Source organism: Cydia pomonella, chromosome 9 (assembly GCF_033807575.1).
Source record: "Cydia pomonella isolate Wapato2018A chromosome 9, ilCydPomo1, whole genome shotgun sequence".
NCBI lineage: Eukaryota > Metazoa > Arthropoda > Insecta > Lepidoptera > Tortricidae > Cydia > Cydia pomonella.
The window spans coordinates 10,712,320-10,728,789 of NC_084711.1; the positions used below are offsets into that span (position 1 = coordinate 10,712,320).

At 37.9% G+C, this 16,470-nt stretch overlaps 1 protein-coding gene across 4 annotated transcripts in view; it reads right to left on the minus strand.

The window, feature by feature from the left end:
• The window catches only part of LOC133521338 (probable chitinase 10), a 58,682-nt gene that overhangs the window by 24,426 nt on the left and 17,786 nt on the right, over nucleotides 1-16,470 (minus strand). For 3 of the 4 annotated variants that reach the window (XM_061856246.1, XM_061856244.1, XM_061856243.1), the window contains exons 12-23: nucleotides 15,081-15,204; nucleotides 14,820-14,997; nucleotides 13,251-13,350; nucleotides 13,079-13,160; nucleotides 12,815-12,919; nucleotides 12,308-12,496; nucleotides 11,927-12,189; nucleotides 11,340-11,561; nucleotides 10,775-10,973; nucleotides 9,877-9,983; nucleotides 3,415-3,631; nucleotides 2,944-3,204 (exon numbers count right to left, since the gene is read on the minus strand). In XM_061856246.1, coding sequence (XP_061712230.1) covers nucleotides 2,944-3,204; nucleotides 3,415-3,631; nucleotides 9,877-9,983; nucleotides 10,775-10,973; nucleotides 11,340-11,561; nucleotides 11,927-12,189; nucleotides 12,308-12,496; nucleotides 12,815-12,919; nucleotides 13,079-13,160; nucleotides 13,251-13,350; nucleotides 14,820-14,997; nucleotides 15,081-15,204 — 2,047 coding nt within the window. The remainder of the gene's footprint in view (nucleotides 1-2,943; nucleotides 3,205-3,414; nucleotides 3,632-9,876; nucleotides 9,984-10,774; nucleotides 10,974-11,339; nucleotides 11,562-11,926; nucleotides 12,190-12,307; nucleotides 12,497-12,814; nucleotides 12,920-13,078; nucleotides 13,161-13,250; nucleotides 13,351-14,819; nucleotides 14,998-15,080; nucleotides 15,205-16,470) is intronic. The other variant, XM_061856245.1, reaches the window with a different exon arrangement.

Consider the following 16,470-nt stretch of genomic DNA (forward strand, 5'->3'; position numbering starts at 1 on the left):
AGCTGAGTAACCCTCAGTATTCAGCGTCAAGAAAGATGATGGAGCGATATATGAAGTAGGATTTATTCCTGTCAATTGTGAATTCACATTGCCTCACATACGAAGGTAGTATTTTCCGTCATGGAAATACTTACAATTAACTAATCAATGAAAACAGGGCCTATGTACCATGGGGCCTCAAGGTGGAAGAGAAAAGGAAAACTAACTGGCTAATTATGCGACCATCATCCTTGCTTATTTGCTTGCGTCTTAAAATGTAGTGGAGTCCTGCAAAAATTTGAGAACATTGATGTGCGAATATTCTCGAGACCTTGAAAAAAGTCGTGTGCCAAAAATATCGAGAAATAGAAAGAGAGAGACAGAGCGACACAGATTCACTGTCAATCTGGCGAACCGCGCAAGCGCTTGCCTCGCGGTTATGTGCAAGCTGTAAATGGGTGAAGCAAAATTTTCTTCTCACTTGTTGCTATAGTTACAGTCACGTGGATCACTGGGGCTAATATGATTTGGTACAAAAGTTCTTGTAACAACTTGTGCTATTATATTGTCACCTGCCTGACGGGAATAATAACAAGAAATATACCAAAATGGCGGCTTTTCTTTTATTTTATTTTAAAAATAAAGAAAATTTAAGTTGGTATTTACTTGACATTGACAACCGGTTACATTTATAACTTAAGTATTTTACTGAATAGGGGCATGTCATAATCATAAGTTTCGTTCATTGAAACGTGCAGCAATAAAGAATAGTACTTTTTTATGAGAGAATACTTATAGATAAAAAAATAAAAAAATACAACATTATAAACAATAGGAATAGTAATTGTCCAAACTAGGGAAATCAAGTTATTATACCTATCCTATATTCATTTACAAACCCTATTTGACTCACAGATTATTCAAAACTTTACGTAATTCACCGATCAGTGTTCTGAATTGATCAAATTTTCAAGAAAAACAACAAATTAATGATTTTTCTTAAGAAACCTGAAAGTCAAGGTCACGCAGATTTCACGCTGCCGCCGCCGATTTTTTGGCAAACGCCGCCGCCGATCATTTTTTAATCGGCGCACACGTCTACTAAGGACTTAAATTCATCACCCCCGTCTGCCGTTACATTGTTAGAAGAGAATGTCCCAGAATGTAATAGAAACCTTCATTTTGAACATGTGAGTGCCTCAGATATATTCAAGGCGTTTAAATTAATTAATGTAAAAAAATACTAGTGATCTCTGGGAAGTCTCTGTTCATACTGTCAAATCCTTAATAGAAGGTGTAGCGTCTGACTTGGTAGTTATACCTATTTAATAACAGTGTTGACTGCCGTGAGTGTTCTGATCTAATGAAACATAGTAAAGTCACTCCTTTATTTAAATTAGGCAGAATGACCTGCCATACCTTGTAAAGACCCACCATGATATAGTATTGTTTGCAGACGATATCTCACTTATTTTCAAAGTCAAACGACAGCAACAAGCTTGCAGTGATGTAAACAATGCTATTTCTAAAGTAGTTCAATATTAATAATTTATTGTTAAATGAGAAAAAGACTAAGTGCATTAACTTTGTTACAAGCCAGATAAGGAATGAACAAACAAGTGTCATTGTCAAGTATGAGGAATTGAAACTAGTAGATAGTACAGTTTTTCTTGATATAACTTTAGATTCTAAACTACAGTGGGGTCCCCATATTGCTAATCTCTCGAATAGACTGAGTTCTGCAGCTTTTGCAGTGAGCAAGATCCGTCAGTTAACAGACGTGAAAACAGCTCGATAAGTTTATTTTAGTTACTTTCATAGCATTATGTCATATGGTATTTTACTATGGGGCAGTGCTTCAGAGATAAATACCATTTTGTTCTGCAGAAGAGGGCTATTCGTAGAAGAGGCATATATAAAATGAACCATAGAGACCGACTTAGAAATAAGTTTAAGGACATTAAAATAATGACAGTGCACCGTCAATATGTTTATGAAAATATTCTGTATTTACATAAAAACATTGCCAGTTTTAAGAACAACTGTGAAATACATAAGATTAATACTAGAAATAAACATAAGCTCGCAGTGCCCTTCACTAGGCTCCATAAAATTAAAAAAATCATTCATGGGCAATTGTGTAAGATTTTACAATAAACTTCCTAATATTATAACTGAAATGTCCGTTAGTAAATTTAAAAATTATGTAAAACGTAAGCTTATCTCTAAAGCCTATTATAGCATACACACAAGACTACATGAATGATGAAATACTGTGGGATTAAGTGTGATTGTAAATAATGAATTATTTATTGTTAATAATGATGAAATTGATAATTCAATGTATATATACCGTACTTTTTTGACATTTAGATTTTATTCTAGAAAATTTTGGTGTTTGACGATCCTTTTGTGAAATTCTTATTATTAAGTTTGATATATCTATAATAATTCAATGTTTTTTGAGAACAATAATAACTGCATCAATAAATTGCTCTGATATTTAAATAAAGATGATATTTGTACAATTTGACGATTTAAAAGTGCTTGTTGCTAGGCCTATTTGAATAAAGAATATATTGACTTTGACTTTAACTCCACATATCACGCGATTTGTTAGTCGGAGGTACAAGTGCGGACTGAAGGGGGATCGGGACAAAATTGCAAACGATCTTGCCAGGTGTCCGATCTTAGTTGAACTCACCTTATAAGATGATTGAAGGAACTGTCACAGGGACCATCATTCGACGCGGGAGGTATAATATATGTATTATCTACAAACTAACCTAACCTATGTTAGATTGCAAATTAACGGGTGCAATATCTTACGGTGTCATTTATAAGGAGTTGGGTTGGTAAGAGTAGCTTTACGTTCCGCGTTCTCAAATTGACGGTTCGCCTTATTTAAGATGAACTAATTTGAAATTAATAAATAGAGAAGGTCGGATTGGGTAAAACACTCACCAGATTGTGATGATTGAGTGGTCGCCCTTCTTGTAGTAGTCGTTCTGACAGTCGTAGTGGGCTTCATCGTAGTAGTGGTAGCCTGCGACCACCATGTTTGCGCGGTCGTAGGTGTTGTGGATGTTGGCTTCATGGTAGTGGGCTGGGACCACCACGTCTGTGCCGTGGTAGCGGTGGTGCTCTCCGGTTTCCAAGCGGGCCAGGTGGTCTGCGTAGTCGGATGGTCATGACCGGGGTGGACGTGATCACCGCCAGCGGATCCTGGAAAGCAAAGCAATGTTGCGAAATACGAATTGAAATTTTCTATTTTCGAAGTGAAAGTTTCCTTTATGTCCAGTGAAATTTTCTTGAAATTTGCGAGAATTATTCCAACTTTTCACAATTCACAAACTTCATGCAACTTGCATCAGTAGGTAAGTATTATTAAATGCTTTAATAAGAAATGGCATATTAGAAATAAAGTAAGTTCACCATCAGACGCAACGGTGGTTGTCGTAGGCGGTGGCGGCGTGATGGGCTGAGGCGGGCGCTCGCAGGCGCCCGCGGGCTGGGGCACGGGCCGGCCGAGGGCGCGGCCCGCAGCCCGCAGCAGCGGCCACGGCTCCCCGCAGCAACGGTTGTTGAAGTCGTCTAGATCCATAGCCCACGCCGTCACTCCGCCCAGACCTTGGCGCATAGCCCATTCTACCTGTTGAAGTAAAGTAACAATAGTGAATCCAGCCGTTAAACTAAAACTATTTTTTTTTCATTCAAATTCGTAAGTTCGTAATGCGTGTGTATGTGTTGTTGTTCGTAATGGTAACAATTTTTTTAAGATAGGCAAGGCAACGTAAAGCTATAGGATAAAATTCTTGGTACCTGTCAATCCTGTCATAAATTAAACATGTTTGAATTAAAGTGATAAATTGATAAAATTGTACGTAAGAATTAATTATCAGAATAGAAACTTAATTAAATAAGTACTTGAATTATAATATGTGATAAATAATAGGCACCTTGTACCAAGTTCGGATTTCCCAATTCCACAGGTAGGTAGGTATGTTAATACAGTTAATAAAACAATAGGAATTCACCGTAGCAACCTTAGCCTACTAGCCTAGAAGTCTCTAAAAGTAAGTACGTATGTGTTATGTATGGCATACCACAGCATAAAGAATCTTCTGCCTTTTCGAAGTCCGTGAAATTTTTCATTTTCACGCTACTTTACTACTACGTTTCGGATTCAATATTTGACCATTTTTAGGGTTCCGTACCCAATGGGTCAAATAGGACCCTATTACTGAGACTTCCCTGTCCGTCCGTCCGTCTGTCACCAGGCTGTATCTCATGAACCGTGACAGCTAGACAGTTGAAATTTTCACAAATGATGTATTTCTGTTAACGCTATAACAACAAATACTAAAAACAGAATAAAATAAATATATGAGGGGGGCTCCCATACAACAAACATATTTTTTTTGCCGTTTTTATAAATAATGGTACGGAACCCTTCGTGCGCGAGTCCGACTCGCACTTGCCCTGTTTTCAAACGACGATATCTTGCGCGCATGTTCACATGTTCGTATTTAAGAAAAATACCCAAGTGGCTGTGTTGCGGATAGAAGTACGATACACGTCTTTGTTTTTTTTTCATAGTGCTGTAGTGAAAAGTGTTAAATATCAAATAATAAAGTGCGAAAAATGCAGGATACAATTAGTACGATGTAGTAGTAGAATATATTCAGACCGAAATCCGATGCATTGCTCAGCAGATCAGATATACTGGAGATAACTGTCAGCGCTGCTCTTCTCCAGGCGATGGAATATTACCGAATGTGACGGCTGGGTCACTATCCTCGGCAGTGTCGGCGCGAATGAATAAAGGAAAGAGTAGACGAAAAAGTTCTTAAATAGGTGTAAGGTTGACCTTTTTACGATTTCGGGGTATATAATAGTAACGTTAATCGTTACTAGATTTTGAGCAAGCATATTATGTCCAAATCTAAAGCCCCATGCCTTGGTTAAAGAATTTATTTTTCCTAGGCATAATGCTTGGGTGCGGTTCCGTTGTGTTACTAGTACTTAACACCGACCACATGTTTTATATCGAGTACAACAGCTGGGTTTATTCGAAACGCCAGTATACTGTAGATTACAAACCCGATAATTCCAGCACCATACGGACAGAAAGCTGTCGTATACCATTTATGCGAGCAGATGAAAAGTCAATTGCAAAAATGGGAAAAGATATACATGAAATGCGACCATGCACACCTCACCCTTTGTTGGGCTCAAATAAAACTCACATTTGGATTGTGAAAGAAAATATGTTTCATTATAATTTAAGTAGTTCCACTAATTTAACATGTTGCTACAAATCCTTTTATCGTCCTACGTCTATCGATGACATCACAGCTTCCGACATTGATGACCGAGTCAAATACAATACTTGTCGTAACTTTTCAGACATTATTATTGTGAGCGACGAGTTTGTAAGAGTTGTTTGTAGTGATACAAAAACACTCTTCGACTCTTTTTATGTATTTGCTCGTAAAAAAGAATTAGTAGCAAATTCTCAGACACACTTACCCTATAACATATTAATTTTGGGAATAGACGCAGTTTCTAGATTAAATCTTCACAGGACTATGCCTAAAACTATACATTTTTTGAAGAAATTGGGCGCTGTAGAATTATTGGGATATAATAAAGTTGGAGATAATACATTTCCTAATTTAATACCTCTGTTGCTGGGCAAAAAAGATACTGAATTACAAGACACATGTTGGCCAAACAGCAAGTCAACTTTCGACAACTGTCCTTTTATATGGGAACGATCCCAAAAAGCCGGCTTTGTGACGGCGTTGGCCGAAGACACCTCCTGGTTGGGCACTTTTAACTATGTCAAGCGTGGCTTCGTGGGCACTCCAACAGACTACTATCTGCACACTTTCATCCACGAAGCGGAGCATATTGCAGGTAACAATAAAGACGGTAACTCAAAATTATGCATGAACGAAAAATTCTTCTACAAGATTCTTGTAGACTATGTCGCGGATTTGACAACGACGTTGAAAAGTAAATTATTTGGCTTTTTTTGGGAAACAACCATGAGTCACGATAACTTAAATTATCCAATGGTGATGGATGACAGTTACAGTGACCTTTTCAAAAAAATGAATATCTCAGGTTACATGAACGAAACAATTATCTTCTTAATGAGCGATCATGGTATGAGGTGGGGAAAATTTCGCTCAACGAAGCAGGGGTTTTTAGAAGATAGGTTACCATTCGTAATCGCCTTAGTGCCCCCATCGTTTCGATATAATTTCAACGAGGCATATAACAATCTAAAAATAAACAGCCATCGTTTAACCACGCCATTCGACATGCACGCAGTGCCGGATTAACCCTTAAGCAAAATAAGCACTTGCTTAGGGCACCACGTCCAGGGGGGCACCAAAATCGTAGGCAAAAAAAAATAGTATTATGAAACTTTTTATACGTGTACAAGTAGGAAAACGAAAGGACGTAAGAGTAAGAGAGTAAGGGCACGTAAGCACGTCTTCAACATAGGCCTTTAATTCGACCTTACGCGGAGGCCCTCAAAGCTCATGGCCAAAAAATCTTGCAGTCGGGGTCGCCTACCCGTCAGCCGATTTTTCGACATAGGCTACCGATTTTGTAGCGAACTTGCTCTCTTGCACGCTAGATTTGTCGGCCAGGCCGAGCCGCAATCCTGCGACCTAATTGTCATTTTTTTAAGTGTTATAAGGGGCCCCGCGACGGTCGAAAACCAAAAAAATCCTATCAAGTCGCGCATTCGAATAAATCTAAAGGCCAAGCAGTACATACAGGTGTTTACATAACTTCGATTTCAAGCCACTGTTTTGCAGTTGGTGGGTCTTATGCGGAGCTAGGCCTTCTAGAGGTTCTCTAAATCATTGTCGGCAATTATATTGCCAAATGTCATTTCGCAGCCAATTCTTCGCATAATTTCATTTTGCCGAATGATCAAGTGACAACTAACTGTTAGCAACTGTATGTTTGGCTAACAACAAATAAATGCTTTTGACTTTTCGACTTTTAACATCAAAAAGACACTTTTTAAAACGTAACGTTTTTGCAAGTCGATCTTCTGCCTCACTTACACGGGTGGCGGTAATCGCTTGCCATTAGGTGATCCGTCTGCACGTTTGCCTCCTGTATCATAAAAAAAAAACTTACACTATGGCCATGGATCCAAATCCAAGCTTTCCTCTCTCGCAGCTCGGCCTTTGGCCTCGTCCACACTTCGCCATTGATCAATTTCAAGCTCTGCTTTCTTGCAGCTCGACCTTTTGTAACCTCATTCGTAAGAGCCAATCGGATGCTCCGCGTCTTCAGCCTTGTTATAATCTCAGCCATAGACTTTGCCTTTACACATTATTATTTTCGAAAACGGGACTTAATCGCGTTTAATTAAGTTCTAAAATTACCTTTAACGTCAAGATAATGATGTCGACTTTAGCCAGTCTTCTCCGAGACCATGGGGATAACGCCATCCTTAAAACGTCGGAGGTAATTTTAAAACTTAATTATACGTGATTAAGTCTCGTTTTGTAAAATTTGCTTTTTAAATTTGGCCATTAGTTGAGTCAGAGCCAAGCCCAACAGCTTAAGAGGTTGAAAAATCCTGCGCGGAGCACGGCCAATGTCTTCGCTTACACTTGGATATCGGTTGGCTCTGCCTTCGGCCTCGCACGGATTCCCGACACGGTCGGATGTTCAGGGCCTCCGGCTTTTTTTAACTTTATTATATATTTATGGCATCGCACGGCTGTAATAAATTAAATACACTGTTCAAAACTTTCAGGGTACTCTTGGTGTATAAGTCATGTTGCCTACACTGGGGATTATTTGAGGATTGAGAACCAAAACACGTTTTAATCGCATAGTAAAGCAAGCACAGAATGGTAATGAATGATATATTAGGTAATTTCGGTCATTTCGTTTAAATAGGCGCTATGATAAAAGTGGCATTCGGATGGCGACTGCAGCAGCATTACTGTTCCAACTACAACGTTACTGCTGCAGCACTGTTAATATCCATGATAAAATGATGTGACAGGTTGATGATTCTATTTTCAACAGTAATGTGGCATTGAACATCACTCAATTTACCAAGAAAATTCAATATAATCATGATGACTCTAGGGACAGGGGGCACCATGGTCTAGAAATGCTTAGGGCACCAAAACATCTTAATCCGGCACTGCATGCACGCCACATTATCCGATTTAATCAGTCTAGAAAATATCAAAAACGCTAAAATAATTTCTCGAAGTTACGATGCCTACTCTACTAATCGAGGCATCAGTTTATTTTTACCTATCCCAGGGAACAGAACTTGTGAATCAGCCGCCATAGAGGACCATTGGTGCACATGTTATCGATATACTAAGATTAAGTCCAACAGCCGTGTAGCTAAGGAGGCTGTTATGCAAGTAGTATCTCAGTTGAACGGTCTCCTTGAGGACTATCCAGAGTGTGCAGAGCTCACAATTGCGGAAGTGCTGGAGGTGACACGACTGTTACCCGGTAGCTTCAAAGAAAACAAAAAAGATTTTATTCAATTGACTGTGGTGGTACGTACGAATCCTGGCGGGGGTGAGTTTGAAGCCACCATAGGGCGTGAAGGTGGTCGTGGTGGCAAGTGGACTCTTGCAGGTTCAGTGAGCAGGCTGAATCTCTATGGAAATCAAAGCTATTGCGCTCCAACTTCCGAACTCAAACTTTACTGTTATTGCGTTAATTCGACGCTGACTACCACGGAACTTACATCTTTTGAAAACTAGAAAAAATGATGTTACTCTACGTATCAGAATCGTACTTCATACTGTAACCACATCATACCTATGTATTTCTTTGATGAAATTATTTTCATAGTTGAAAATAATGTGGGTGTGCATTTTAAAGGCCAGTCCAGATCCAGACGATGACAAATTTCGCCCAATCTGATTAAATTGCCTGATCAAATCAGGTGGTGCAGCCGCGAAAATAAAATTAGCTCGAGATCTTTCTTGATTCAATTTTAAGATTTTGATCTATCAAATGGAGATGCGGATCCAATAATGCCAATGTTCGACGGACGCTAGTATGCGAATTTGGGGCTATTATTTTTTATATCGAGCGGTCGAATCTCACCATAAATCTAAAATTGGTGATAAAACTGTGTACGTATGGACGCTAATGAGATTGACGCCAATTTGCGTTCTGATCAAATCGGTCGATTTGATCATTCCGTCTAGACTGGCCTTAAGAATAATGTTTGAGTGACTTTAGTTTTCTTATTAGTGCGGTTGCATGCTACTTATAAAGCGATTAACTATTGTAATTTGTAATTACTGTTTTCAATAGTGTAAGTAATTGGCCGAATAAGTCCAATCGCAGGACGTGTTTCTAATGGCAATTATGTAGGTCCTTAAGTCGGTATCATACTTAAAACGCGTTTTACAATCTAGGGTACGCAGTCTTTTCTAAATGCAAAGCAAAAACGGTAGTGTTACCAAACCACCAAAGTATAAAGTTGTTTAGAGTAATAAGTAATAAATTGTACATTGTAATTTTTGCTATTTTCTTTTATAATAGTACATTACGATACAAGTGCGAAAAATAGGAAATTCGAAACGAGTGGCGATAAATTAAAACACGACCGAAGGGAGTGTTTTAAATCGACACGAGTTGCGAATTACCTATTCGCACATGTATCGTACAACGTTTTACAGTACATATGGCCCTTTAAATGTTCGACACAGTAACGTAATATGCTACTTCTCGCACTAGTGCTATAAAGTAGCCCCATATGTACTGTAAATATATTTAAGTTTAAGTACGAAAGTAAATAAATGAATGTTACAGAATGGTTCGTTAGTATTATTAAAAAAAAAAACCTTATATATGGGTTATACAGACCTTTTCAGTTATGGATTTCGGGTCGTCATAACCCACCCATTGATTTTCTGAATACGCGTAGGGACCGGCTCTGTCTTGGCGTCCTGTCTTCCATCGCAGATTTTTAACTGTAGTCGAAAAATATACACAAAATAAGATTACAGTCCATGTGATCCCTTCAGTAGTATCAAATCAGGTATGAACTCGACTCTATTATCTCATACCGACGCCTTTAAGTTTTAGAAATGATTTGCAAATTTGGTCGTGTTTTAGGTTGTTGCCGCCAGATACACACCTGGCTTATTCGGCACGAACTATTTTGCAGTGCTTAACACTTTTTCCATCGCCTAATGAACGAGTTAAAGATAAAGATAAAGATAAAGATAAAAAATATTTATTGCCCCAACTACCAAAGATACAAAATAAAAAATAACATACAACAAACAATTTAGCTCCTAAAATTTTAACTACTTATCTGGTTTTTTGGTATAGGCAATGGGTACCTGTCTCAGCTTTATTGCTAGATATATACCCAGCGCTGATTTTCAGACGGGTCCCTTTTTGACAGGTCGGTCATTATATATCCTAGTCATAATATCTAATATATAATATATGCGATCGGCGCGGTTGTTTTGTGAATATGTCTGTGTGTGTGTGTGAATGCGTGTGTGATATATATATATATATATATATATATGTATATATTTATTAGTTAGTTATATATTTATTAGTTAGTTAGTAAGTTAGTTAGGGGGGGGGGGGGATCTCCTTTCTGTATTTTAAGTAAATGTACTTTAACCTGCTTCTTGAATTCTAGCAACGGCATAGGACTCCTTAGTGGTTGATGGTGCCAATGATTAAAGGTGTCCAACAAATAGTGACTAGAATTGAGAATATTGAGATTATGGTTCATTCATACCTCGGTAACAAATTTCGTAGTAGGCCATCATGCCGGGCTGCTTGGTGAATTCGCCGGGCTCGCCGGGGCCGGATGCTGCAGAGCCCGGGCCACTGGAGCCAGTCGTGGCGAGTCTGTACGTCTGGCCGTAGAATGACAAACCTAGGAGTATTTTTTTTGGGTCTGCGCCTCCGCTGATAAGAGCTTTCACGGCGTACTCCTGTTAATACAATTTTCTTGTTGTAATTGTTTTATCTTACGTGAAAACTTTAACTAAAGCAAGTTTCGCAGCGCTACAGCCGATATCCATCTACCCACATCGGGTAATATAAATTTTGCGCTTTCGAAAATATTACTTTGGATACTTACACCAAGTTATTGTTAAAATCCTATTTATTTTTAGAATTGTGAAACTTGTAGATATCATTAACAATAACTAATCATTAACTATTAGAAAGATCTCAATTTATTTACAGGTAGCTCTATCTTGGAGCGTGACTTATTCAAGATATTTCGGGTAGTTACATTTTTGACTTTTGGTTACATTTAGATCCAAATTACAAAATAAAGTAAATAAAATTCTTACGATAGAGTAGTGCGGGATTGTGTCCTTCGGAGAAGGCACCAACGGCGTGTGGTGCGCAGTAGTGCTTTCCCACCCACCATGGTAGTCATACGTCATAGCGCTTAGGAAGTCGGCGGCTTTAGAAATAGTAGCAAGGTCGTATGCCGCTTCTATCACTTCTTTATATCCAGATATCGCTACACCTAGTTCCATTCCGGCGCCGTGCAAAGCTTTAGACAGTTCCTGAAAAAGAACAGGTTTTATTTATGACAGGTCGACGATCTTAAATTGCCTTCAACGAACTTAAAATGTAAGTAACTAAATTAGGTGGTCTAATAAATATGACTAAACTCTGCAAGATTAACGCCCTACCTAAACTCTGCAGCTTTTAAGAATCTGGATAAAGCTTTATGACACAGATAAACTAAACAATTAAATAGCAGGATCGTTGTCAGCAGTACGCATAACAAAGATGAACACGAATTGACTTTTAAAAAATCATAATTTTACTCTTTTTATAACTACAAAGCGATAAATTTCAAGAAATAAATAGCCCTTACAAAATTAGCTTACCTAAAATTGTTATTTCTCTAAATTTAGTTACTTACCTGTATTAATTTTGCGTAATTCGCTTTATCAGATGCTGCGCCCTTCTTACAATTACTCTGCCAGCAAACCGGATAGTTCCAGTCTAAGTGAAGACCTCTGAAGTTATGCATGCGTAAGAAAGACACCAGCTTTTCTGTAAACTTAGTTCGTGCAGCACTCGAAGATACTAGGCGCGAATATTTGTCGCCGGCAGAGTCTGTCCACCCTCCCAATCCTAGTAGGACTGTCACGTCTTTCAGAGATGTTACACGTTCATATAAATCTGAAATGTTTTTTGCCAAGAATTAGAAGTTGGTATATCCAAGTCCTTATCGATCGTGATTGGTTATTCGGAGGCTCTAAGTAGACCAAATCTGAAAAAGCAAATTCGGGTAACTTACTGTTGGTAATATCAGTCCACGGGTCGAACTCTTTAGCGACGAGCTCATCGGGTGACAGTGACCCGTAGGCGTAAACTATGTGTGTGCAAAGTCTGGTATCAATTTGCTCCGGAACGAATTTACCGTCGCCGCGCCGATAGAAAGCCCAGCTGGTCATGTAGCACACCACTCGTTTGTTGTTTTCGGGACCTAAAGACAAGAGAAATGTTAATAATTCGGGGACGCAAAATTGTAGTTGGTGAAAGCTTTTGCTGGAATTGTTTATACATATGTTCAACATTATGAATCTTCATTCATACTGTTAATGGATTTTTGAGGTAGGTACTGCGTACCTATATATGCGCTACTTTGGGACAATTACACGAGTCGGTAACAACTAATACTATTTTTTAGTAATTTTCTATCAAACACTGTGTAGATGATAAATAGGAAAATATTTATAAAAAATGTTACCTAGCAGTTTAATAATCATACGGCGGTAGAATAGAACAACGTATTATTACATACCTTCTCTTGGTACTCTTGAATTGATATTATATGTAGCAAAAATGTCTTCATCCTGATTTCGCTTTCTTGAGTGATTCCCAAAAGTTTTCTTCTGGTGTGCTTTTTCTTAAGAAATTAGTAGACATCGGAAGCAAAGTGCCATAGAAGAGGAAAGATGTAATGAAACAAGACAAATATATATATATAGAAAGAAAAATTAGCAGAATTAGTGGTAGAAAAAAGAAAACCTAGAGATAAAAATACAAAGTTTTAGACATAACTTACTCTTTTTGAAATTTTCGGCCATTGAAATTAATTGAACTGGTTCTGTGTTCATCATCATGTCATGATTTACTTGGTCACTCCACTGCAATAAATTATTAACGCATGAATTAATAAAGTTAATATTCTGCGTGGTTGGATACGAAATTGTACTGGTATTGTATGTAATATTTACCTCGAAATCATTATCATATGCATGAGGTAATAGTCGTGCTGCTTCCTCCACGCTGATCCTAAGGCTTTGACCCGGTAGACACTTGGTAACATCCTGGTGTCTGCAACAGTAAGTATACTTAAATTATACATGAAGCGAAACGCGCTGAAGAGTATATTTTATAATTATTTAAAAACAAATAGATAGTTCCATTGTTTATTGCGTAGGTAAGTTATATCGTACAATTAACAAACTCAAATGTAGAATAGGTAGAATGAAGAGACAAAATGCTGTATCAGTGAAAGCTATAAGAAGAGGAGCGTTTAACTGTTCAAGTATCCAAACTATTGGACCATCCCGTTACTTTAACCGGATTACCGGACTATATATTAGGTGAATTAAAATAGTTGATGTGCTGGACATATACAAATACAATACAAATACGTTAATTTCATTAATTATTACAGCCGTTCATAGATACAAATATGTATTAGGTAGGTAAGTAGTTCATCTTAGGTACAAGGTGTAGGTAAGTATACATACAAGGCACATTTAAGGCAATTACCCTATCGTTCAAGAAACGTTCACGTGTCTCAACGCAGGATTAGTGTCTAATTAAAGCGAAAAAAAGTATTGACGTGGTTAAGAGGCTATACCGCCAAATTCGCTATTTTAACGTCGTTATAGCATGCTTGAACGTTGTATAAACAATTACGTTCTGTACACAATCTTTTAGCTTGATATTCTTTAATTATGGCAAAGAGAATTTGAAATAGAGGTGTATTGTCAGAGAAAATTTTGTAACGAGGTAAATTTACTACCATATTACGAAACATAATTAAAACTTTTAGAACGCCATTTGACTTTGATCCTTATTTTTTCACTAATATGTGTTCAATTTGTTAAATAGCAAAAAGTGGCGCCATCTAATAAATCAAAGGCCAAAAGTATAGCAGCATCATTTCGAGTGATTGCGCCATAACCTTTAGGTAGTGCCCGGTAAGATGGCGCCACTTTTTGATATTTAACAAATTGAACACATATCAGTGAAATAATAAGGATCAAAGTCAACTGGCGTTCTAAAAGTTTTAATTATGTGTCGAAAGATGGCAATAAATTTACGTCGATATAAAGTTTTCTTTGCCAATACACCTCTATTTCAAATTATCTTTGATTATGGTTACTATGATATTTCAAGAATATACCGAATCACAAGTAAATAACTTTTCCGTAAACCCTTTTCTTGAGTTAAAATCCGTATAAACTCTCTTATTATGCAACGCTTAAACATGAAACTTTAAGCAATAGTGAATAATGATGTACACTTCAATTACGTCTACCGATTTTTCAATTATATAAATAGTTTTTGGTAAATCGATACTATTTAACTTCGTGCGATGCACCGGCGCACGGGTGTCTACGCGGGCGATAAGGGGCAGTCGTCGCTTGGCCGTCAGACGGGTAACGGGTAACCTGTGTCAACGGACGCAATGACTTTTTGCTTGTGAAAATTCAAGTTGTCAAAGTGAAAAACGAGGAAGAGGGGTCGAGGGACTTGGAATGCTAGAGGTCATTTAGATTTTAACCTACCCGCAGAAACCCGTGGAAGGATCGTAAAGACGTTCATCTTCGCAAACCATCCTGAAGTTAATACCGCCGGTGCAGAAGTGGAAATGGGCGCAAGACTCTTCATCCGACGCCAAGTAAGGCATCATCGACTCACAGGATCCAATTTTTAAGGAAGACTGATCACTTTGGACGGGTTCATCTGTTAAATTATAAAACGAAATTATACAATTATCTAAGAAACAAGAATTTCATTCAATATCATTATTACTCTGCGATAATTACTGCTTAGCATTGTAGAAATTGTGCTTAGTAAGGGGAAGGGAGAGCCGCAGAGTCCACGGAAGTCATCCATGTCTATAGCCCAGGCCGCTGCTCCAGCCAAGCCTAAATTCATGACGAATCTCATCTGTAAATGTTACAATAAATTTCAAATTAATTACACAATTACTATTTCTAAAAGAAAAAGCGCTAGTGGACTAGCGGTAAAAGTGTGCGACTTGCAACCCGGAGATCGCGGGTTCAATTATATGTACGAAATATTATTTTATATTTACTAGTCGCTTTTCGTTGAAGGAAAACATCGTGAGGAAACCGGACTAATCACAATAAGGCCTAGTTTACCCTCTGGATTGGAAGGTATAGCAGTTGCTTTCGTAAAAACTAGTGCCTACGCCAATTCTTGAGATTAGTTGCCAAGCGGACTCCAGGCTCCCGTGATGAGCCGTGGCAAAATGCCGGGACAACGCGAGGAAGAAGAGATATTTCTAAAAGAAAAATATTGTTTACAGATAATGATGACCCCTGGATGTTTTACAAAGATTTCAATAATGAAAATAATGTTGAACTTCATAGGTTGAGCCGTTCTTGCAGTTCTTCGCAAAAAAGCATACCGTCTTATCAAATTCGGAGTAAAAGGAAGATACTGTTTGTAGTTTTTTGATCCCGTCAGTCAAATTTAGATTATATGCTTTAGATTGAGAGACAAAACATCATTTATATATGCGATGAACAGCGTTGGGCCCAAGATGCTGCCCTGGGGAACCCCAAATGACACAGGCATTGGCTCACTGACTAGGCTACCGATTTTAACGCACACTGGTTCCTGTCAATCAAGTAACTAGAGAACCATTTCAAGGCGATTCCACGTATGCCAAGTGCTCCCAATTTTCTCAAGAGGATTGAAGTAGAGACCGTGCGAACGCTTTTGCGAGGTCTAAAAATACACCCAAGATAGAATAGACACCCAATTGAATAATTCAATTATTGCGGAAAACATATTTTAGTTGGTTTTGGCAGGTCTCCCATGGATTTCCGCCACTGATTAATGTAATATCGAACTCTCAAAATCATACTGAAGACTGAAGATAAGAATATATAAATTTGTATTATGATGGTTATTTGTTCATTTTAGGTAGTTGAAATCCTTTCAAGTAAAATTAAAATTGTAAAAAATGCCGATAGTTTATCGATATGACTTCATAAAATGTGGCTGTGTGTGTGTGGCTATAGTGACAGCTGGCCTAGACTCATCTTTAGGAATATTATTTCTATGTATATGACAGAACCCACAGATATAACTAAAAAATAATGCGTATTGCATCCAAAGAGTAAAGTCAGTATATGTACCTATAGGAAAAGAGAACCCTCTTGAAGCATTTTAATGAAACTAATT